The sequence below is a fragment of the Spea bombifrons genome, chromosome 12 (assembly GCF_027358695.1).
Source record: "Spea bombifrons isolate aSpeBom1 chromosome 12, aSpeBom1.2.pri, whole genome shotgun sequence".
Taxonomy (NCBI): domain Eukaryota; kingdom Metazoa; phylum Chordata; class Amphibia; order Anura; family Pelobatidae; genus Spea; species Spea bombifrons.
The window spans coordinates 8,062,725-8,086,540 of NC_071098.1; the positions used below are offsets into that span (position 1 = coordinate 8,062,725).

The 23,816-nt window shown below is 39.0% G+C and overlaps 1 protein-coding gene across 1 annotated transcript; it reads left to right on the forward strand.

Annotated features, from left to right (window-relative positions):
* TTC34 (tetratricopeptide repeat domain 34) lies at positions 1–22,637 on the forward strand. The gene is made up of 8 exons (XM_053452678.1): positions 1–86; positions 1,945–3,614; positions 3,843–4,068; positions 6,699–6,891; positions 7,554–7,720; positions 11,862–12,135; positions 13,107–13,321; positions 22,082–22,637. Exons 2-8 carry the CDS (start codon positions 2,017–2,019, stop codon positions 22,601–22,603), a joined length of 3,195 nt encoding a protein of 1,064 aa, XP_053308653.1. The 5' UTR covers positions 1–86; positions 1,945–2,016; the 3' UTR covers positions 22,604–22,637.
* The last annotated feature ends 1,179 nt before the right edge of the window (positions 22,638–23,816 follow it).

A 23,816-nucleotide genomic window follows, 5' to 3' on the forward strand; every position in this document is an offset into this window, starting at 1 on the left:
CACCCACCGTCAATAAATAGGGCCAGAGAAGGAATCGAATGAAGATATGGAGGTTCTTTTATGACCGGCTTGGAGGATTATTCCACGTAAGTAAATAACAAATGCATGAAAAACAAAGTAAATGAATAAGAGGGAACTTTTCTCCATGTGCGTAGTGATCATATTAGCAGCTCTGTTGTATTATGTTCTATGGCGGACGGGTAAATGTGAAAATATTGCTCTAAAAATACTTTTCAAGGCATGGGGTGTTATAGAAGTGAATAGAGAGGGCATCATTAGACACGCAGATTACAAGACAAAGGCTAGGGGGATAAACAGGGAGGTGGCGAGGGGGGGTTACGCACAAAGACGTACCCTCATCCCGAAAAAGAAACAGGCAGACATCGCCCCGTGCGACTGATGGGAAAGGGAGTATACGGTTAACCCTCTGAGGATAAAGCCAATTCGGGAGTAAAAGCAATTATATGTATTTTATTACAGTAGCTCATGTTTCAATGGCTTTGCTTAATCTCTTGTTATTATTATTATTATTATTATCTTTTATTTATATAGCGCCAACAGTTTACGCAGCGATTAATACAATACATATATTCAAGGGGTATGACAAGACGAGAATTGACAGACTAAGACAAACCGATACATTAGGCGGAGAGAGCCCGGCTCACAAGCTTACAAAAAAAGTAGTCAGGTCCAACTGTTTATTGCTTTGGATCATCTACTGATTAGATATTTTTTCATTAAATCAAGACTTGAATTTCTTATTTATGGGTTCCTGCTGCCATTATACATTTATTTACTGTCTGGTTTCCTTGGTTATGTTATATTGTAGCGTTATAATTGTTGCCGTTTTCACTCTACGTTTGGCGTTCCTGCAGAAGCTAAGGGCCAACATCGTGCTACATTTGCTTTAACTCCCCCCAGGAGCAAATTATCGCTCTTTGCCCAGGTCCATTAGCTGCCCTATTGGTAGAAAAATAGAATCTGGCATCTGACCCATCTAGTCTGCCTAATCCTAATGTAAAGACTCTGTCTCATCTTATATTCAGGGGCCATATGCCTATCCCATGATATTTATATAAAGGGTGATACAGTAAAAGTGCTCTGTAACTGTATTATTAATATAAAAGTTGTACAGAAGTCTATGCATATATCACTATATGTATCTATATAGGTCCTACATGTGACCCTCTTATCAACCTCAGGTTAGCGATGACATCATTGAAACCCAAGTGCCGATGCACGATAAATATTTATATGTATTTAATTTTTAAGTGATTTGCAGGACAGGTACTAATAACAGAAAATCCTGCATTTTTCTATCTGCCAAAACTATTTGAATCCTTTATGTCTTCATATTGCCCTGAAATAACACGGGCAGGATGTGGAAATCCTCTAATCCACATGAATGAAATCTCAATATTGTCCTAACCTTCGGGTTCTAGAATGTTATGCGATGCATTCCGAAGCAATATACCACACAGCTAGCTTTCACCTAAAGTGTTAATACTAACAGTATTCCGACTGGAATTGGAGTCCCAGAATGTCATAAATGCCCCCTGAGCCTCTTTAAATATTAACCCTTTAATGTAGTATCAACTTTAATGGTCTATAAGGATTCGGTTGAAGTAACCTACCAATATTTACGATCAAACTGTCCTAATGATAATAAATATATTTTGAATTAAGTCACCTGTATTCAAGCAGGATTTCATCTGTGTTGTCCTGTGAAGAAACCTGGTATTTCCTATCCAGGGAAGTGCCCCCAAACAATTTTACAGATGTACCCACCTTGTCTGTGCCGTCCTTGGGCTCTCTACCTAGGGCACTCTGCAGAGGGCCATAACAAGTACTGTCCCTAATTTAATATATTCTCCCTAGTTCTAACCCTGGGAAGTTGCCCTGGTCACACATTCCTAGTTATTCTTCTGCGCTTATGTTTTGCAGATACCCATTTAGAAGACACAGTTAGGATGAAGATGCAGCTCCATACATGACGGTAATTTAGAAGCAAGAGAGATGTCTAATCAGGATGTCCCGGGGCGATTGTGCCAAGAGGCTTACCAGCACATCCTTAAAGAGGAACCATCTCTAGCGGCCGCATTTTATATGGCTGCATTTAGCTGTAACGCGCCTACTGCAATACAAAGAGCTAAAGCGCTAGCCGGTGGACAATTCCAGCAAGTAATAGCTACCCTGGAGAGCTGGTGCTTCGGAGAGAGCGAAATACCCAAAATCCGCTGTGATGGAATGGCCATTGTATCTCTCACCCCCGGCATCGCGGCTGTTTTTCTTTCTACGCTGTGTCCAAATAATTTCGCTGCCTCGCTGTTCAAAATGAGCACATTCCTTAAAAGCGGGCGTTATGAAGACGTGGTGAACAGATGCAACTCTTTATTAAATACCCACCCGCAATATAGGCTTGAAATATTGCTTACCAGAGCCTTGGCCTTGGTTTTGTCCCAAACAAACACGCAAAACGGTGTACAAGATTACATCCAAGCCTTCACAAAACACAAAGATAAAACACAGGAGTTTATCAGAACAAAACAAAGGGAATACCTTCCTCACCTAATCAACTCATTTAATAACTATATTTGTGTTTACCAGAACGATACTAATAATGGATGTACGGATTCCATGCTTCAAGACTGTTACAATTTTTTGTCAGCCTTGGCTCCCGATGACGTCCAGATATGCAAGACGCAAGCCGCGTATTTGTTTGAGAAATGCAAGTTCGAAGAATGCATAGCTGTGTATTCCAGGGCCATCGAGACGCTATCTCTGGAAACAAGAATCAAAGAAGAGAAGATTTCTTGTCTGCTGGTTGACAGGGCAGCCGCGTATTACTCTTTAGGCTGTCGGACAAAAGAAATGGTGCAGGACCTATCGGAAGCGTTTAAAGTCAGCCTAAGTCACGCAAGGAAACGATTCCACGACATTTTCTCCGCCGATGATGTAGCCAGAGTTATCGAACGTTCCAAGTCATACATAGAGATGGAGTTCGGAGATTACAGGGAAACGGTACGGACTCGAACTGAGTTAAGATCTGATACTGGAGCAGAACTTCTTTTCCCAATAGTGCAAACTCTTGAGTTTTTGATTCAATGCTGTCCAAGCAACAGACGTGAAATGAATGTCCGTCTTGCAGATTGCAAACTCCTGTCAGGAGATTTCCGGGCTTGTCTGGACATCTGCAATCATCTACTTGATTCGGAAAAAAAGACGTATCAGAACACCTTGTTAGTTTTGCGAGGTTTTTGCCACTTTCACAATAATGAGCACCAGGAAGCCCTGAAAGACTTCCAGAGGATTGTAGAAGATGAGTCTCCTCACCCTTCCAGTTGCGTAAAAGCCCTCTGTGGAAGAGGCCTCATTCGTATGATCAGTGGTAGCCCCTACTTGACTGCCTTGGACTATATTACAGCCTGTAAGCTTAAACTGGACGAGACCCTTCTCACAATTAAGTCTTACGTGCCTTGGAATCAAAGAGGTCTGCTTTATAAGGTGCTGCAAGAAGAAGGACAGAAGATGTTGCACAGGAAGTCACCCAATCCAAATGATAATGAAAATAAGAAGAAGCAAAACAAGCAGGATGGTCCTTCATCTAAAGAATGGTAACAAATAAGTAATTTGTAATTACTAATACTAATACTATAGTCATATCATTTTCCCTATTAATGGGTAACTAACATTTGTCTCCCACCAGGAAAGGGAGGGGAGGAGGAAAGGAGGTATTGGGGTTGGAGAAGGGGATACATGAGGAGGATGTTGTGCCCCCTCTGGAAATAATCCTACAGATGTGCATGCTAGTGTCATGTGGTTTTACTTATATTTCTTTTCAGTGATGTTTCAGGTGTTCACCAGCTGGCCACACTCCTGATGATGCTTGACCCCTCCGATGATGTGTGTCGGATCCTCTGCACAGATGCTCTCTACCAGCTCGACCGAATAGATGAAGCTCACAAGATGTTATCTTTAGCTCTCAACAGCAGTACCCAAAGATCTCCGGTTCTTGCTAGACTTGCACTGCTACAGTTCAAGAAAGGCTTTATTTATGATGGCAACCAGGTATTTTTGCTGATGATCTTTATCAAGCAGGATATCATATTCTGTAAATATGACCAGGTGTTTTTGCAGTTAGTTTTATTTCCAGCAGATGGCACTATTGTTCTGTGAAGTCATCCAGGTATTTTGTATTTGAGCATTTTTGCACTAGATGGCACTATTGTTCTTTTAAGGCAGGGGTGTCCAAACTGCGGCCCTCCAGCTGCTGCAGGACTACATCTCCCATAATGCTCTTTCAGAGAGGGAACCATGTTATTTTGTAAGTGAGCATAAATCCAGCAGATGGCAGTATTGTTCTGTTAAGGTATGATATGCTTTTTTTTAGGGGTGGAATTAAAAAAAAAGATTTATTACACCACCTCCATTTGCATTAATCATTTCTAAGTTAGGAAAATGTTTAGGAAAGTACATTATAACATGCTACAGGTGCAGCAACCAGCACAAGAATATTGTCCAAAGCCTCCAACTCCATGGTCCCTGAATTATTATTATTATTATTATCCTTTATTTATATAGCGCCAACAGTTTACGCAGCTGAATAAATGGGGACATGCATCATGTGTCTGGGCAGATTAGTGAGGCAGCTAGCTCACCTGTTTGTTCATGTACCCATTGTGTCCTTCCAGTATAATAGAGGCAGTATGTTTATAAGTATGTTTATAAGTAAGTTTATGTTGCCCATCTGTGGTCCCAGATTTGGGGGCCACAGCAAATACCGTGAATTAATATTATTACAATTTTTACTGGGAAACATATCTGGGAGTATAATAAGGTAAAGGCAAAGGTGTAGTCTCACCAAGATAATGGAATACTAGAGAGGGTCTTCTCAAGCAAGCTTGGTCTTCTTTAAATAAATGATTATTCTAGAAAATTCCCACCAGATAGTGTTCAAGTAGTCATCTATTTGTTGACCTGTTACTAGGTTAGCTTAACCTATAATTACTTACAATGGCCCATTCTTTACTTTTGTATTGGGGAACTTTGCTTTCTTGCAGGCAGGTGGATTACTGTGGTAGCCATCACTGACATTTGACTAAGCACTCAGACCATCTAGACCTCATTCTGTGCAGGCAGACACAGTGTGTGCCATATGTAATAAAGGATTGTGGAAAAGTTGTAGATCCTCAAATAGCACAAAAGACAAGCATCCAGGGAGACCCAGATACACTCACTTATAACAATGTCCTTTTTCATTTGTATTTTTTAGGTAGGCAATTAACCTGACTGCGCCTAATGCTGCAGTTGGCCAAGCATCCATTAGGTGGCAGTATTTTTCATAACGTTAACCTGAAATAAACTTTTACATAGATAAAATATAGACCAAACACGGGTTAATTTTGCTTAAATCTCATTTTGTTCTTTCTCTCTGCTCTAGGGACGGAAACATTTCTTAATTTAAACTTATAAACAAACACAAATGACAAACAATAATGAGTTCTTTCAACTAAAGCACACAGCTCGATTTTCAATTATTTTTCCTTTTAAAAAGCTGTTTATCTTTTAATTTAAAATAGATGTCAAACAATCTACAAATGGAGATGAAGTGATTATGACAGCCAAAATGATTTAAAAAAAGCCAAATCCTCAAATCTTTAAACAGTATTGCTTATTAGAAAGCAGGCATGTTGTAAGTACTTGAATTGATAAAGTGTTAGTCTGACCTCTCTTAGAGATTCAGGCAATTGTCTTCACGATGATGAACAAGAAGCTTGAATAGACTTTTATGCTTAACCACCCTTACTGATAGGAGATTTCACTTTCCTTACTCAGTGCCTCTAGCATTTCAATTTGATTCACCAATGTAATAAGCTTCAATGCTGCTCAAGCCTGGGTCCAGTGCAACTCCCCACTTACCCCCCCCCCATATACTGCTGAGTGTAGGGTTATGACATCATATTCCAGCATTCGACCTTGTAAGGATGCTGTGTACCAGGGACAGCATGCTATGGAGGCTGTGCTGGCTAGGGTTAAGTAGCTGGCCCAATAGGGAGATCTGCCCCTGGTGATGCCATGAGGTGACGCCATGTCCCTAGACCTGTCGCCTTGGCCTGACACAGAATACACTGCTGATTGTATTGTTAGCCGTTTGATTTTAGATGCATGACTGCTGTTCCAAGGACGGACCCCTGTGACAGATCTTAGTTCTCTGCACGGGGCCAGTACCCACAACCGACAATTCACAGGGTTTGACCTGGAGTATCCAGATGGAGCCCTGCTTCCCTGGGTCTCAGGGTCAATTTACTCTTTCTCCAGGCAGGGGGAGCAATGTTTAGCCATGCCTACAAACCGCCCACTTCCCTCCTACTCCCCACCCACTTCTGCTCTCACGAAAGGCTGTTTGGGACTAGTCGCTCTATGCATGGTTAGCTTTGCCTCTTCATTAAGCCTCTCCCCATGGGACGTTCTCAGGAATATAAATACCTTATAAGCAATGTCTAAAATAAATGTTACTTATCAGAAATTACAGTCTTTGTAGGAAAAAAATAAGATTTCTACATCTATGTCCAGTAAAGGTTGTTCTTTTTTTTAAATGAAATAACTAAGTGATATTGCACATTGTATCTTTTTTATACGTTGGGATATTTTTCCATGTATATTATTCAGCTCACCAAGTCTCTTCTTTTTTTTCACAGCTGATTAAAAAGGTGATACAGATAGGTGACACCTCCTGCCTTCTACCCATCATGGATGTATTTAAAGAAGAAGACAGAAAATTAATGCAAGATCACTGCCATTCGAAGGCTCTGTCCGTTTTACAGAACAGGGAAGGAGAAACGTACATCAAAGAGGCAATAGCATACTTTTCATTTGCAATCATTGCATCAGGTATGATAACGTACATCATGAGACAAGACTGAGTTGAGTGTTTCGATGGGTATACTACACGGGCCAAATGTTTCTTACCTCCCTCAATATTCATATGTTTAATATATTCTAAATCCACAGTTAAGAAGCTTTTTCAGTTGGTGTTCAATGACTTATCGGTGCCTTTAATGATAATGACTTAACGGCTTCTTAACAGGCAATTTTCATTGGTTTTCTAGAGGCCAATATACTAATTTAATGCATTAGATGTCATATCCCAACAGCCGCCAGCAGATGAGATGTAGACCACGGAAGATGTGTTAGCGGAAAAATCTGTGCCGACCTCTACTAAGCGACAGGCTGGGAGGCCCCACATGGGCAACTTGCCCTGGGTCCTTTTATTATTATTATTTTTATTATTATTATTATTATCTTTTATTGATAGAACACCAACAATTTATACATCTCCATACATTCAAAGAGTCTACCAAAACGAGACTTATATACATATATATGTCCTTAAAGAGGACATATATATGTACGATAGATTGGTATAGATGTTCAAATGTTTTAGTAACTGTAAATTCATGTTACAAAATATAAAACAGAATATAAACTAAAATGTAAATAAAAAATAGTTCTTGTGTTATCTATTTATTTATTTAATCATGTATTTATTTTAGGTGGACATGCCAAAGATTCGTTGCTTGCCAGGGCTAGGTGCTATGGTCAGCTTGGACAGAAAAAAACGGCTATTTTTGATTTCAACGCAGTCCTAAAAGATGATCCTCGTGATGTAGAGGCTCTCAGTGGAAAAGCGTTCATGCATATGTCTCTCCGACAGCAGAAGGTATGTAAATAGGATTTTGTAGAACCAATGTTTATTTTTTATTAGATTCATGTGTGTGTGTGTGTGTGTGTTTTACACACTGTTTAAGGTTTCCTGATGAATTGACTATACCTATCATTTTCGGAGAAGGTGTACCATGGCAGCCACCCAATATTCTTTACAATACAGTTTTTGCAAGAGAGGTTCTATATAATCAAACCATGGGAATAAAAATAAATCCAGTTCTCAAGGTAGGAAGATAGATTTTTTTTATGAATGGTAGAACACACTCGCGGTGGTGTTCTCACGCAAACTCCTGATGCAGAGCGCTGAGCACAAGTCGGTCAATGCTGAGGTCATCACGTGAGTTAGTGATCTGGCTTCAATGGACATGTGCCCAGTGTGTTCATTGTGTTATTATGAGTTGATAAAGCAGGCATCATCTATTATTTTAATACAGACATTGTAATCAAGATCAAGAGCCCCTGTCCAGGGCCGGCCTTAGGGGTGTGCGACCTGTGCGACCGCACAGGGCGCCATGGTTGCAGGGGCGCCTGACCGGGACTTAGATTAAAGCATCGGTTTTTTTTTTTGTTTTTTTTTTTAAACTTTATTTAACATCATTGATGTTAAATAAAGTTTAAAAAAAAAAACGATGCTTTAATCTAAGTCCCGGTTAGGGGCGCCGAGCGGTTGCTCGTGAAGTTCTCGGCAACCGCTCGGCGCCCCTTACTCTCCGTGACTCCGTCGCGGTGCCAGCATCTCATGTTGAGCGCCGGACTATACCGGCGCTCAACATGAAATGCCGGCAGAGCGAGAAGACGGATGCCTCCCGCTCTTACCGCAGGACTCCGGCAACAAGGTAAGTGGTGGGGGGGGTAGTTTGAAGGGGCAGAGGGGGGGGGTAGTTTGAAGGGGCAGAGGGGGGGTAGTTTGAAGGGGCAGAGGGGGGGTAGTTTGAAGGGGCAGAGGGGGGGTAGTTTGAAGGGGCAGAGGGGGGTAGTTTGAAGGGGAGTAGCTTAAAGGGGCAGAGAGGGCAGGTAGTTTGAAGGGGCAGAGAGGGGGGGTAGTGAGGGGGGGCAGAGAGGGGGGGTAGTGAGGGGGGGCGCCAGAGGAGTAGTCCGCACAGGGCGCCACAACGCCTAAGGCTGGCTCTGCCCCTGTCCCCCCACTAGTTGACATGAGTACGGCCAACCGTCTTATAATAAGAATATGTAAATTCTAATTCATTGGCATGGGGTTTAGTGTAGGAGTAGCCTTGCAGCTGTTTTCTAATGCTGTAGTCCATTGTCAGCATTGAAAGACTTTTGGTATACTGTGTTTTGCAAGGTGCCTTGTTTTGTGTAATTTATTATTAATATTATTATTATTATTATTATTCTCCCTTGTGACTGGAGGGATACCAACCACACACCACTACATGAAAAATCCTTCCTTTCCCCAACATGTCCATTGAAAAGTGACACTGAAGAGAGACTGATCACCCATGGGAGATCCACCAAGGGCCACAACACTTATACTACGCATATTAGAATCACAGTAGCCTACTGTATTCTTATTGATAACGCATTATGCCCACGCCGAAACGGTCTTATTCTTGGAATCTTTTTACCGTGGCTAAAGATTTTGCGCACTTATTCTGCTCTTAATATGCAGAAGATAAGAAACATTTATAATTTATTTCTTGAATCTTTAAGAGCATGTTACCTAATAACTGCCTAGTATCTGTGTTCCAATACTGCCCTTTGAGATATCGAAAAACTGCCTACTTTGAAGCCTGGACTTCTTAGCGATAACAACAAAGTTTGGCAATTGGGTTGAGTTCCGTGGACGGTTGTTTTTCTCATAATACGCTTCTAGTTCCTTCCTTTTCAACCCTTGACCGTTCACCGATCTGTAGGTCTCTAGATCTTCTGTAATATACCGAAAACAACTCCACATTAATGGTAAAAGAGGCCCGGTAAGGTTAAACCACTTTCATATGTTACATAATGTGCTCTCCTAATTGAATAGAGGAGCGGACTAAGAAAATAAAAATCGAAATGGCCAGGCAGATGAAGCAAGTAGGACTGTAAACTATATAAAAAAAACAAACTGTAGAGTTCTTCAGTACGCGGCTAGCATTTTGTAATTGGGGAAAAAAGACATGAAACGCATTATCATTAGGATAAGGACTACTAAAGGATGTGTGCTTGGTTTGCAATTTGCTATATTCTTTAGTATATATAGAAAAATAAATCAAGGGCAAATTGTAACCTCTATTTAACTAAATGTGCTCTCAGTACTAATGTGTCTTTGCTTTAGACAATGTTTGCGATGGTTAGACGTCTTCGATTCTTGTGATATAGAAACTTAAGTGGAAGAAATATGGAATAATTGAGAAGCACTTTGCCTTCAAGTTCTAGGCTAATAAATGCATTCAGCGGTGACCAGAGCTGAAAAATAAGGATGAGCCATAAATCCCTTTGCTGGGCTTATTCACAAAAATAAATATACAGTATAATATGCCCATATCTGGGGTTGTTTTTGAGTAAGTAGCATGGATTACATTCCCCCCTTCGTTTGTCCTGCCTGATGATTAAATAATTCTATCGGGGGGGAAGGGGTCAGTGTCGATCCATTTGGGCTTGGAAGAGTAGGATGGCGACTCTCCAAAAGTCTCCCTTATGTGCTGTATGTCATAGAATAATTAGAACCAGAGATGTTCTATCTTTAACGTTGGCACTACCCTAGGCTTGACTTAGGGCAGCACCCCATCTGTGGCATCTGTCCTCACTATTGAGTACCGGCATATGATATCAAATCATGGCACTCTATGTCTTAAAGGCGCAAGTCTTCCATAGTGTAAATGGGCCAGTTGGGGAGATCAGAGACCTCCCATTTAACTGACCCATTGAGCAGTGGTACATGAGAGGGCTTGGTTGCCCACCAAGTCCAAGGTCGTCCTAGGTCAAAATACATTGATAGAGCAGAGTAAGGAAATTAAGCAGAATTTGATGGTAAGATTCCAGTAGGGTAGATATTTTTCCATTCAATTTATTGTACAGAAAATTCTTAATTGTACAATTAGAAAATAATTTTGTAAAAGCACTATTAATAAGTATCCATTATGAGAACTTCCACCATAAAAGGTGATTTTAATCACTGCCTATAAAGATGGGCAAGGCCAATACAACAGCTAGAAATAGGCTTTCATTATCCTAGTTGTCCAAAAGAGATAAATGTTGATTAAAATGAATATCTTTTTTTAATGTTTATTGCATTATTTTTTATCTGGGGAAAGCAAAAAGCTAATTAATCAGATGGCGTTTTTATTATCGGAAGATAATGGGAAGAACGTTCAAGAAGCTAATTAAAAGCTTTTTACCAATGCATTTTACTCCGTGGATTTGTTTCATCTACCAAAAAATAAAAAAAAAAGATTAAAATCTTAGTCGTGTGGACCGTTGCCCAGTTTCCTAATTCTAAATTCCACAAATGTTTATATCCCAGCCTGAAAAATTAATAATGAGGAGTACAAGAACACAAATGTGGCACTAATTTTTTTTTTTATGTGAGTTAATTCAAAGACTTCTAAATGTTTTGGCTCTTTGTTTTAAAAAAAAATAATAAAAAAAAAAACATGTTCAAAAAATCCTTACTTTTTTTTCTTTTATGTGCTTAATAATGAATTTGTTGATCAAAAGCTAAATAAAACTAATCTTCAAGTGCAATCTGTTCTGATATTTTAATAATTTGTATCTGAAACCCACTGTGAAATATTATAAATCTTGTATGCCCTCGATCAATTAAATGAAAGAACATCTAAGCCCAAAAATCTATAGTAATTAGAAATCGCCATTATTGTGTAATGTGTTTGTCTTTATTAACCTTTTGTGTGACAGAAGGATGAGCAGGGTTTATATGTAACATGCAGTCAATGTCTTGGAGGGCTGTTAATATATATTTATCATAACATATTGAGTATTTAAGTGTCAGGCTTATAATGTGTGTTTTGATTAACCCTTGAAGGCGTAGAATAAATGCTCATTTTAAAATATGGCCTGTGTAGTGAAGGCATTGGCGTTACAATGAAACTTGATTTGGATTTGGAATCTAGCATACATGCTGACCTCCAAAATAACTTTATTTCTTTTCTTTTTTTTTTTTTTTTTTTCAAAAGGAAGCCGTGCATGATCTTTGCCTTGCAGTCAAGGTGGATACAAGCTACGTAATCCGAGAGGCTCAGACTCTGAAGCCAGAGGCACAACTTTTGGTCACAGAATGGTTACATGACCACTGTCGGACATCATTAGCAGAACTTCTTACTGTAAATGCAGAGCTCCTAAGTGATCCAGCCTTTGGTGACCTAGAGAAGATTTCACAATGTCTTACAGAGATAGACAACACAAACGCAAATGTCCACATTTTGTATACGGATATCCTTATTGGGAAAGGTAAATCGTCAGGATTTTTGGGTATCTGCCCATTAATCAAAGCATTTTGGCATTTGACAAGCAACTAAATATGTTTCTGTCCAAATTTCTAGCAATGAATCAATATATGTTATGTATAGTTTTTGTTTGTATGTATCTTGGTCATTAGGTTCCGGTGAACATTTGGTTTTTCTGCTATGTGGGCTTTCAATATATTGTGGCTCGCTCAGGGCATGCGTTTAATGAATTAACTCTCTTGATTATAAACGTGGTCCAATGGTTTGTAGAGTGTGTCCTCAAGTGCATCCCAATTCCTTGCTATTTTGAGATATCATTAAAATATATCCGTGGACGTGTTTGGCTATATAAGCGATCACATGCAAGGAAGTGCAGGGAATCTGCTATAGACTGACAACAGCAATGACCCTGCAATCATCCTAATTGCAGCGTTTTTAGCACATGAAGTACCAGGTACATCATTGGTCCCATAGGGATATCTTTTCATGACGTACCTGGTATGTCATTGGTCATTAAGGGCATAAACCACATGAATCATGGTTAAACTTGTTTTAGATTCAGGAGCCATATGCCTATCCCATGCATGTTTAAATTACCTCGCTGTTTTAGCCTCTACTACATCTGTTTGGAAGCTGTTCCAGTTATCTTCCACCCTCTCACAAACTTGATGTACACCTCGATCATATATGTGTTATAAAGCAAAAAAGGACCTATTCAATCCTTGTCCTTCTATGTTGGGGGAGAGTGCAGCTGTAAACTATCTCAACTGGGTCCACTTTTGTCTGCTCAATTTTAGTCATACACCAAGCATCAGGAAAAATATAGGGGGGAAGCACTATTCAAAATGTTTATTTCATTGAAAGGATGGCAATATTTTAATAAGGTTGGATTGCAGTGTCATCTAAGGATTTTTTAGCAAATCTAGATAGATTTGACTGGGTACCTGTAAGCTTACGATTGTGTTTTCTTACCAGAAAAATATGAAGAGGCCTTTATGCACCTGAAGAAGTCGTTCAGTAACAGCGCAATTGATGAATCTGCTAAAGCTCGATATGGAGTTCTCCACGTCAAATATCGGAACGTCCTGGCAGCAGCTCAGGAGCTCTGCCCATTGGCTGGAAAATCCCCAAGTGACGTCGAAATTCTAGTAAAATTTTTAGACAAAAGACAGAGACAAAGCCTATCGCAGGTACTCTTTTGTTATCATCTCCCATATAAGTGTTTTTTAGCTTCTAAAACATATTTTATTTATGAAATGCAACTTAAATATACAGTGGGGTATAAATAAATATTTATAGCTTAGTTGTAGGGGGGGAGTGGGGTGTGCAACAAAATCACAAATTGATGAAGTATGAAAAGAGCATTATTGGGTGAAGCTTTAAAGGATCAGCCATCTAAGGTGCTCCCTAGCCATACCTTTCATCTTAAGTCTGTGATCATGCACATGTATGTAAAAGTGTACTTGACCATGGATGTGTATGTATAAATTTGTGTGACTGTGGATGTGGATGCATACGTTTGTATGCGTATGAATGTGTAAGCGCTGTGAGATGGAGTGTGTGTGTTAGAATGACTGTGTTCATGTGTTAGAGTGTATATGTAACTGTGTGTTAGCACGTGTAAATTTGTTTACATATGTGTGCCATACAGTAGCGTACCTAGCGGGGGGCGGGGGGGGCGGTCCGCACCGGGTGCCGCTCATCAGGGGGGTGCCAACTTGCCGGCACCCGGCACCCCTCCAGAGACGGACAGTAATGTCCGCCGCTGGAGGAGCAGGCTAGCAAGAGAGCGGTATCGGAGGTCTTTAACAGACCTCCGGCTCCCTTGAGTGATTTTAAGCCGGTTCCCTTGAACCGGCTTAAAATCACTCAACGGAGCCGGAGGTCTGTTAAAGACCTCCGATACCGCTCCCTTGCAATCCGCGCGGCAACTGCTGCTGTGCAGAGGGCACTGTGGGCGCGGCTTCAGTGCCGCCGGGATCTGACAACAAACCCCGGCTGCACTGAAGCCGCGCCCACAGTGCCCTCGGACCCGGAAGAAGACAGAAGAAGAAGAGGAGCGAAGAGGAAGACTGCTGTAAAAAGAAAAGACTGCTGTAAGAAGAAAAGAGGTAGAAAAGAAGGTAGGAAATCATTCATTAAGACTGAGTGACAGTGACAGTGGATTGGTATGTGTGGAATCTGTGGATTGGTATATGTGTGGATTGGTATATGTGTGGATTGGTATGTGTGGTATGTGTGGAATGTGTGGATTGGTATGTGTGGAATGTGTGGATTGGTATGTGTGGAATCTGTGGATTGGTATGTGTGGAATCTGTGGATTGGTATGTGTGGAATCTGTGGATTGGTAAGTGTTGATTGGTAAATGTGTGAGAGTGATGGGTGTTATGCTGTACCATTTCCAATGTCTTTTTCATTATAATTATGCTCTTAAATACATCATAACTCCCATCACTCTATACTGTTCCGTACAGTGGCAGAGCTGGCCTTGCACCCCCACCGCAGGGTGCTGGTCAGGTTCTATGTGGGCAATGTGGACGCTGGCTTTGGGGTGTGCAATCTGTGATCTATGCCTGTAATTTAGGGTGTTTTATCTATAACTTTAATGCTGAGTTTTTATGTGAATTCCAATTGATCAATACCTGCAAAGCTGGGTTTGTGTGTTAATGTGTTGGTCTATATCTGCTATGCTATGTTTCTATACATTATTTATGTTTACCAGCAAATACAGGATTTGTATGTCTTATTCAGTTGATCAATACCTGGGGTGCTGTTTCCATGTGTTGTTTATTTGATCTATACCTTCAGTGCTGAGTGATTTCCAGTTGATCTATACGTGCAATGCTGGGTTTGTGTGTTCTGTTGATTTATACCTGCAATGCTATGTTTCCATACATTATTTATGTATACCTGTAAATACAGGATATTTATGTCTTATTCAGTTGCACGTGCTGTTTCCATGTGTTGTTTATTTGATCTATACCTGAACTACAGGGAGTAATTAAAAGAGAGTTGTGGTTTAGTGACGTAGGGGACAAATGGACTTTGGGGATGATTACGGGGAGAGGACCTCCCAATGTCACGGTGCAGTCAGAAGAAGGGAAGGCTGTACTGACTCTCACAGTCTTCCCCTGATCTGCAGTTGAGGGCAGTACAGCATAATCCCTATCACTATACATCGATCTAGACATTTACAATAATGCAGCATAACCCCTACCACTATATACTAAGCCAGACACTGAAGTGGTAGGCCTACACCACATCAATGGCTTTGTATATAGTGATATGGGTTATGCTGCATTATTGTAAATGTCACGCTCAATGTATAATGATAGCAGTTGTGCTGCACAACTGTCAATGTCTGCCTCAGTGTATAATGATAGTTATGTTGTACTACTATAAGTGTCTAGCTCAGTATATAAAGATAGCGGTTATGCTGTACCACCATCAATATCTGGCTCAGTTATAGTGATAGGTGTTATGCTGTTCCACTGTAGTATTTGGCTCGGTGTATAGTGATAGGAGTTATGCTGTTTCACTGTAATGTTTGCCTCAATATATAATGAAATTACTTAAACTGCACCACCGTCAATGTCTGTCTCAGTATAGAGTGATAGGCATTATGCTGTACCACCGTCACTGCCTGGCTCAGTATATAGTGATAGGTGTCATGCTATACCACAGTCAGTGTCTGGTTCATATGGTATATATAATCATGAGTCGACATGGCAACACCACTATATATGCAAATGCTTAAATGAAAAGAGAACAATGTTATGGTGACTCCTGATTATAATATCAGAATTTTTTTTAGTTTATAGTGTCTTTAGCTGCTTAGCCAGTACTTAATTTGTAATGTTTGTCACTCATTTGTTAGGTCTTCTTAGAAACTTGTTGTGTTTGTTGTTTTTGGGGGGGGGTTATTAAAGAAAGCACTATTATATGTTCAGTAAATGTTATTTAAACATATTTATTTTACTTATAAGTTATTAATTTTTTTTTCAGATTTCTTGTTGTTTACAGTTGACATACAGTTTACAAATTGGTGCAATAAATATTCTTGCCAACATAATTTTGTAGATGTCTTTACATTTGGGGGGGGGTGCCACTTACAGGATCCGCCCCGGGTGCCAAATACTCTAGGTACGCCCCTGGTGCCATAGTATATGTTGGAGGGAGAACAAGGGGCAATGATGCCGCGGACAAGCTATTTGGGGGCAAAAATGGCACAGATAAATTGGTTGGGGGCACTACCATGCTGGAGCAAAGATGGCACAGACAGGCTGTTTGGGGCACTGATAAGCTGCTTGGGGTAAAGATGGCACTTACAAGTTGTTTGGGGCAAAGGAGGTACTCACAAGCTGTTTTCACCTTAATGAAATCTGAATAATGTTCCCTGAAAGAGCTCCCTACTTATCTTGGCCACCGACAAGTGATTTTTGGCTACTGGCCTTAATGTGCCAGGTCAAAGCTTTACTATTCCAGTCTGGTATTGATATGGTCTAGGTAGATGCATATGCAGACATATTTTTAAGTCATTCATCATTATCGGACCTATTCATGGGACAGCATTTTTTTGGTTTTGGCAGTGCTGACTGCATAGAGTTTCATAAAGAGTTTAGCACATTTAACGGGAGCTGGTGCCTGTGGACCCCGCGTGACTCCGTGCTAAACACAGTCCAAGAAGTTAATAAAACAAAATAAGACAGGGACAGTGCACAGTTTACTCTACTGAACCTTAAAAAACGCATGAGTACAACTCTCCCTTTTAAAACCTTTTATGGGAAAAGTATTTTTTTGCCAATTGGGCACAACATTTGATTTTTTAACCTTTTATACTAAGGAGTATTTCATAGGTGCTGGCACTTAAAATGTTTTTTATCCTTATCCTACCCATAAGGGTCAGGCATTGCAAGGAGAAAAAAAAGCCGGCAATGCTTATCCCAAGTATTCAAATGTGTCCACATGAGAAAAAGAAGATGCTTAGATTGCCGCTGAAATCCAAATATATGCATCATTACATCTAAAGCATGCATACAAGCAATTAATCTCCTAATGACGTACTTGGAGTCCACAGAGCTGCTATCCTGTATCAGAGCCGCTATCCCGTAAATGCATTTTTTCCCCTCTTAATTCGGTCCTCGTCAAACATAATTTATTTTTACCGTTAAGCTTTGTGAAATGTGTTCTTAAAGTTCGATTAACCTTTTTAGAAAAACCAAACAGCTTAGTTGTTGTTGTTGCGCCAGGTGTTCCTGTTGGACATGAGCCTAAATACTTTCATTTCTCACAATCATTTATTCCGGAGATTAAACACCCAGTTCTTCACTGCGTGTTCCCGCTCTACGTTTATCAATCATGTTCTCGTTGGGTAGGGGCTTTATTGCTTTTTAACACACTTTGTGCAGAGATGTTGCACATGTTCCATGTTGTGTGTCATTTATGAAATGTTTCCATTGTGCTATAGGGTTTATATCGATTAAGAATCATACAGGGCTGGACTGGCGAAGATGGGTCTGGACTGGCCGTGTATAATGAATAATTCAATGTGTGAGGGGACTCACTGATTTATCCATACATTATACAGGGTCACTCCAGCTTTCAATGCAGCAGAAGCTTATTAGGGATGGGCCTTCATAAGGTATAGAGACAACAAGGACCACAACCCTTCTGCAAACTCTCCTGACAACTCTCCCTTTAGTGAATAACTCTCTTTCTCCATCTCAGGTATCCAATAGAAGGCGAACAAATGTCCTTTAGGCATACTCTAATAGTATTTTTTTTTTCGGAAATGTCAGTATTTTAATTCAAATTATTGTGCGCTAGACCACCCTCCACACAACCGTTTCGTTGTTACAGCATTTAAAGTATATGGTTTTGTAACCGACCCATTACATTAATGCATCGGATTATAAATTCTTCATAGCTATCAGCAGGCAATGAATGAAAATGTATGAAAAAGTCAGCTGGAGGAAACGGAGAAATAAAGAACATAACCGGGAAAAAAATATGATTTCTTGCCAATTTCCTTCTATGTTCCATGGTTTCGTGAAAAACCTTCCGCACTCAAATATTTATAGCCCAAAGGATCACTATGTTAATGAGTCTGAAAATAGCTTCGAGGGCATTTAGCTTCAAAAGATCAAAGACTTTCTAGAACTCTCGGATGTACGGAAAAAGGGGTTTAAGAATATTTAACCCAGTTATTTCAGATTTACAATGAAATCATTGTAACACACAGAATGACCACTGTTTATGCCCTTTTATTTCCATTTATCAGTGTTTAATGTACACTGTGGTTTTCTATAGCAGATTTTTTTATAAATATAGTAATCTATAATAATAATAATTATTATTATTATTATTATTATTATTATTATTATTATTATTATTATTATCATTAACATCACTATTATTATAGAACTATGCAGATCCAGGGGACAGGAAGTTACAAAGCTGACTTCCTGTGCTATTTATAAATCTATCTATGTATATCTATGTATATATATATATATATATATATATATATTCTGTTGTAATCTGATCTATCATTTATCTGTTTCTCTAACTATATGTGAGGTAACAATATTTTAAAGTATAAAATTTCATTGTATAGTGAAATTCTATATTCCTACATTTCTTTGGAATATGATGGTGCTATATAAATAAAATAATATTTAATAATAATAATAATAATAATAACAATAACAACAACACTATTATTTTAGAATTGATCCAGATCCAGGGGGCAGGAAGTTACAAACTGACTTCCTGTGTTATTCATAATAATAATGAGAAGAAGAAGAAGAAGAAGAATAGATGAATTTGGCAACCTAACCTAAATTAACTGAATGCACAAACACATCAAATATCTATAACAAAAATACATATTAGTTCAACAAACCCAAGTGAAATGAGACCGATTATGCTGTTACAACAACCAGCAACAGGGAGGCAGTAGAATTTGTACAATACAGTCTCACTTTCTGCCTCTGCTGCAAACAAGATGGTGAAACTATTACCTGAACACCTGTGAATAAACCTAGAGAACTCATTTTTAGAATATGATGAACATTTATTCATTGATTTTATGATTTTCTTTATAGAATTGGCTAAACTGCGTGTTGCTTTGCTTAATATTTGAGCGGGTAGAACTTTATATTTTTAGGAACAGAGTTTCCTTGTTCTGCTGTTTCTTGTCGAGTTCTATATAAAGTCTTGAAGCCGTGTCCTTGGATGGAAACCCTTCCTGTCACAGTTGACCTGTTCAGCTGTGTATGAATCATATCGCACATGCTTAGTGGAGCTTTTGTCATTTACACGCCCGTTCCCCAGAGTTCAATAAAACAGTTTCGTTAGAAATCCCTTCTGGAATTTGGCAATCCAGCTGTGGTTATACTCATTTTTTTTATGATTATATTGATAAGATCTGTATCATTCACATACCGTCTGGCAAAACGTGATATCTGTATTTCACGTGCGATATTTCTATTTCTATTGTGTCGTAGGATTGCATGATGGGAGTTAAAATAGTCCAGGTGGAAATTCATAGGCTTGCCTCTTATGGCGTTCAGCTGTACCACAGGCTGAATAATGGAATAAAAATACATAATTCGATATTACGTTATGGCAGTAACTTTAGCAGATGTAATGTAAACCCAAAAATGAGTTAATTTATTACAGCTAACAATACAATACAAATGTTAATTATTTGTCAACAGTTCAAGATTCCTTCCTCGGTTCAAGCGAGGTCAACACCTAGTCTCTGCGGAACAAACCGCTTCCTAACTAGTGACAAACAAGAGTTCATTAAGAGTTTAAGTGTTTCTCTGATCCCCTCGTTTCATTAGCAATTTGCTAAGAGTCTCCAATCATAGCTGCCTTGTTATATCATTAATATCCTTGATGTCTTAGAATAAAGCGATGTTCTGGTGATTATGTTAATACCGTAGATGCTTTGAAAAGTTTGCATTTTTTATTAGTTCCTACAAAAATGTCACCAGTGGCTATCGGGGAGAGAGGAAAATGCTCTTTTATATCGTCTTCCTTTCCCTTAAAGAGAAACTGTTACAATCCCGATTATTCATGATTCTAATCTGGTTTGCCTTGTCATATATAAATGATGTCATAGGTTATATAAACAGCTTAAAACAGGACATAAAAGGTAATAATCATAATAATAATTTATAAAACATTATAGGAAATTCAATAATGGTCTTATCTCAGATGGGATAGTGTCCCTTTAAATATTTGGGCATGATGATAGTAACGATAAATTTGTACACATCAACAAAAATGGTTATAAATATTTGGTTATAAATCGACGCAGTTTAGTTTTGTGGAGTGTATAAAAAGAGCAATATTTTAAAATGTTCTTGGAAAGAGATCTTATCGGCCTCTTAACCCCTCGGTAACATATGCACTTGCACACATATTTACACACAATCTTGACACTTACGCATTCATGCTAACACATACACATGCTAATACACACATACTTACACATACTCGCTCTAACACACACTTCCAAAATGAATCTCCATTGATCTCTGTGGCTGCCATGGCCTTCATGCTGAGTGCTGGCATATGATGTCACAGTGATGAAGGTCACTACAGTAGCTGTGCCAGTTAGGCAGAGTCCTCCATAGTGTATATGGGCTGGTTACAAGAATGAGCTCTGTTCTTCCCAACCAGCCCATGGAGCAGTAGGGTGCCAGTAAGCCAAACCACCCAACATCCCCGGAACTACCACCTTATCGGGTTAAAAATTAACCTGCAAAAATATTTTCCCCTAAAACGATATGTTTTCTGAAAACCCCATAATTCTTTATCTGAATGTAATCATTTCTACACACTTAATTATATATTTTATACACAAAACTTTGTCCCGTAATTGTTTTACAATTCAAGATATCAAAAATTACCAATAAGAGAGAATCAGTTTACGTAAAGCAACATATATAAAATCTAGGATTTTTTTTTCCATCCACTGTGGATTATAGGATTTTTTTTTTAAATAATTTGATGTTAATAGATGAGCAAATAATGTCACATGAACAAAGTAATGTTTAGTGGCCTAGAAAAAACTGAACCTTTCAGCTTGTTAACCTTAAGAACTGACAACTAGATGTCATTTGTAAGTCACGAAACAGAAATTCTGAGAAATCTGTTAAAGCAGAAGCAGTAATTTGATCATTCTAATCTGTATTTCGCAAAGTTCAAAGATCTTCGGTGCTGAGCGCTGAGCTGTGACGTTACTCCCGGTTATTTAATGGCCAATGTGCGTTCTGCATTAAAGATATACTCCTGAGATGCTTTGTACTTAAATCGTTCCTTTGATTGAAAATGTCTAAAACCTTATTAACCTGCTTTTAAACTATCCCTTTAAACATCTGTAAAAGCAGAATAATGTTATGGAGAGAATAAGTATATTGTGAATATTATGGAAGACAAAAGGCCCGATCTTCATTGTTGATGCCTGTATAGCATTAACCGGTGAAGATATATTCCTATCTGAGTTTTAATTTGTATTTTAAAGCAAAAAAAACTTGAAATAAGAAATCTTTAAAATCCAAAGAGGATATGTTACCTTAACGTGTATGAGTGTGAGTGCCAAGTTAAATAATTTTTCCTCTGTATATCCCCATTGCCAACATTTATAAAGTCACTTATGGAATTCTCAAACACAGAGATCGAAATTAATTTCTCCCTTGTTTAAAACACATACAAATCCATGCTAACACGCATACACATCCATGTTAACACACAAGCACTTACACATACACATCTATGCTAACACAAACACGTACGTATAAACATCTATGCTTACATAAACACATATACATCTATACTAACACACAAACACACGTGTTTTTTTGAGTGTTGATCTTGTTGACTGAACCCGTTATACTTCACCCTGTTGATATTCTAAAATATACTTCTTTCTTTAGGTTGCAGGACAAGAGGGGAATTCCTTATCTCAAGAAAACCAGCACGGAAAAGCATTGAATTATTTTTCACTTGCCGTTATTGCAAGCAATAATAACCCGAAATACCTACGCCAGCGAGCTTCTTGTCTCTCCCATCTTGGGGATTATAAGAGTGCTTTGATAGATATGGACAAAGCAATACAGAGACATGGTTCCAATGATCTACAGGTTCAGGTGGAAGACTACTGCTCTAAGGGTTATGTTTTGCTCTTAATATCCGAGGAGGACACAGCAGTCAGACAGTATATGAAGGCTCTCAGTCTAGATAACACATTTGCTTTGGCGTGCATTAGTAATACGCCTGGAAAATGTAAGCTATCCCAGATTTTCACTCAAATAGCACACAAATATTTTGAGCAACGCTCGTTCGAAGAATCTTGGAAAATTACCGACTGTGGTCTTCTTATTGATGAAAATAACCATGAACTGAAAAGGCTAAAGGCTCGAATTAAAAGGGAAGCATCTGGATGTATCGTTCACTGATTTAGCCCTCATGTTACATGGACTTCATTGTAGTGTATTCAAATGTATCAGATGGAATGTAGCCTCATATACATATATATAAAACAGTTCTGGAAACTGGGGCAACTGCCTATGCGGTGCCATAAAGTTAGCCTGACTACCAGGAACCACATGTAGCAATCACATTAAGACTCTTCGACAATTAGCCATTGTTATAGATTCATTGAAGTTGTCAGTTCCGTAGATCTTTTCCATCCACCAAAGCTATATAATTATGGCAGCAATCTAAATAAAAACAATCTAAATAAAGATAAAAGTGATAAAAGTAGTTTCCATGTATTGAAATGCGAATCCATCATAGTAGAACCAGCACCAGCCTTGGGAAGACTTATTTAGCATAAACGTAGCTACAAATAGTATAGATCAAATAATGCCTTAAGGCATCTCATTAGTTACTGCATTTAACTACAGAAATAGATTTCAATTAGAAATAATGGAGTTTTTTTTTGTTTTTCAGTTTAGATTTTCACATTTATTTAAACATTGAGTCGACTTTTCATCAGAACATTATGTAAAGTAGGGTTTGTGTACTTCGATCATATGTTAAAATGCTTACTTTTATACTGCATTGCAGAAGACATGTAAATAGTGTGCTGTGTTAATAAAAGTCGAAGGCTCGCTTGTATACAGAATATTTTGTAGCCTCTAAAACATTTTTTTCCAAGCTGTGGCCTGTGCTGTTCTTGTACCCTCTGTTAAACATCCTTCTGGAGATGGTATCTGGGATCACTATTTGTACTGTGTCTGTATTTCACTAGGAGAGTGCATATATTTTTCTTTCCTCACTAGGTGTGTATGTTTCTTTTCTAACTGCATACCCCCCCCAAATATCTGGTGTCCAAAGTGGGGCACCTTTGTAAAGAGAGTATGGTCAGAGGTGGTCAGGGCATGGTAAGTGGTGGGTGGGCTGCCCTCAAAAGCTGTAGAGTGGGGCAGTTCAGCAGGGCAGTGCCTGGAAGTCGGGGGGCACATTCATATGTTCTACTATTTTTTCCACCTCACCCCCTTGCAACCAATCCCAAATCACTGGACTGATAGATTATGACCAAAAGGAATAGGGTGTGTTGACCTGCTATTATGTCACAACTACTTCCTCCCATTGTGCATCTAAACAAAGCGGTTTAAACAATCGGTTTTGCAAGTTCTTAGCATTTCATTTCTCAGTTGTTAAAGA

What these genes read in the sequence shown, in the direction of transcription:
- TTC34 (XM_053452678.1), top strand. Translation starts at nt 2,017, where the DNA reads ATGTCTAATCAGGATGTCCCGGGGCGATTGTGCCAAGAGGCTTACCAG. An exon ending in TGTCTCTCCGACAGCAGAAG is followed by an intron (nt 7,721 to 11,861) that starts GTATGTAAATAG and finishes TTTTTTCAAAAG; the next exon opens with GAAGCCGTGCATGATCTTTG. An exon ending in GGATATCCTTATTGGGAAAG is followed by an intron (nt 12,136 to 13,106) that starts GTAAATCGTCAG and finishes TTTTCTTACCAG; the next exon opens with AAAAATATGAAGAGGCCTTT.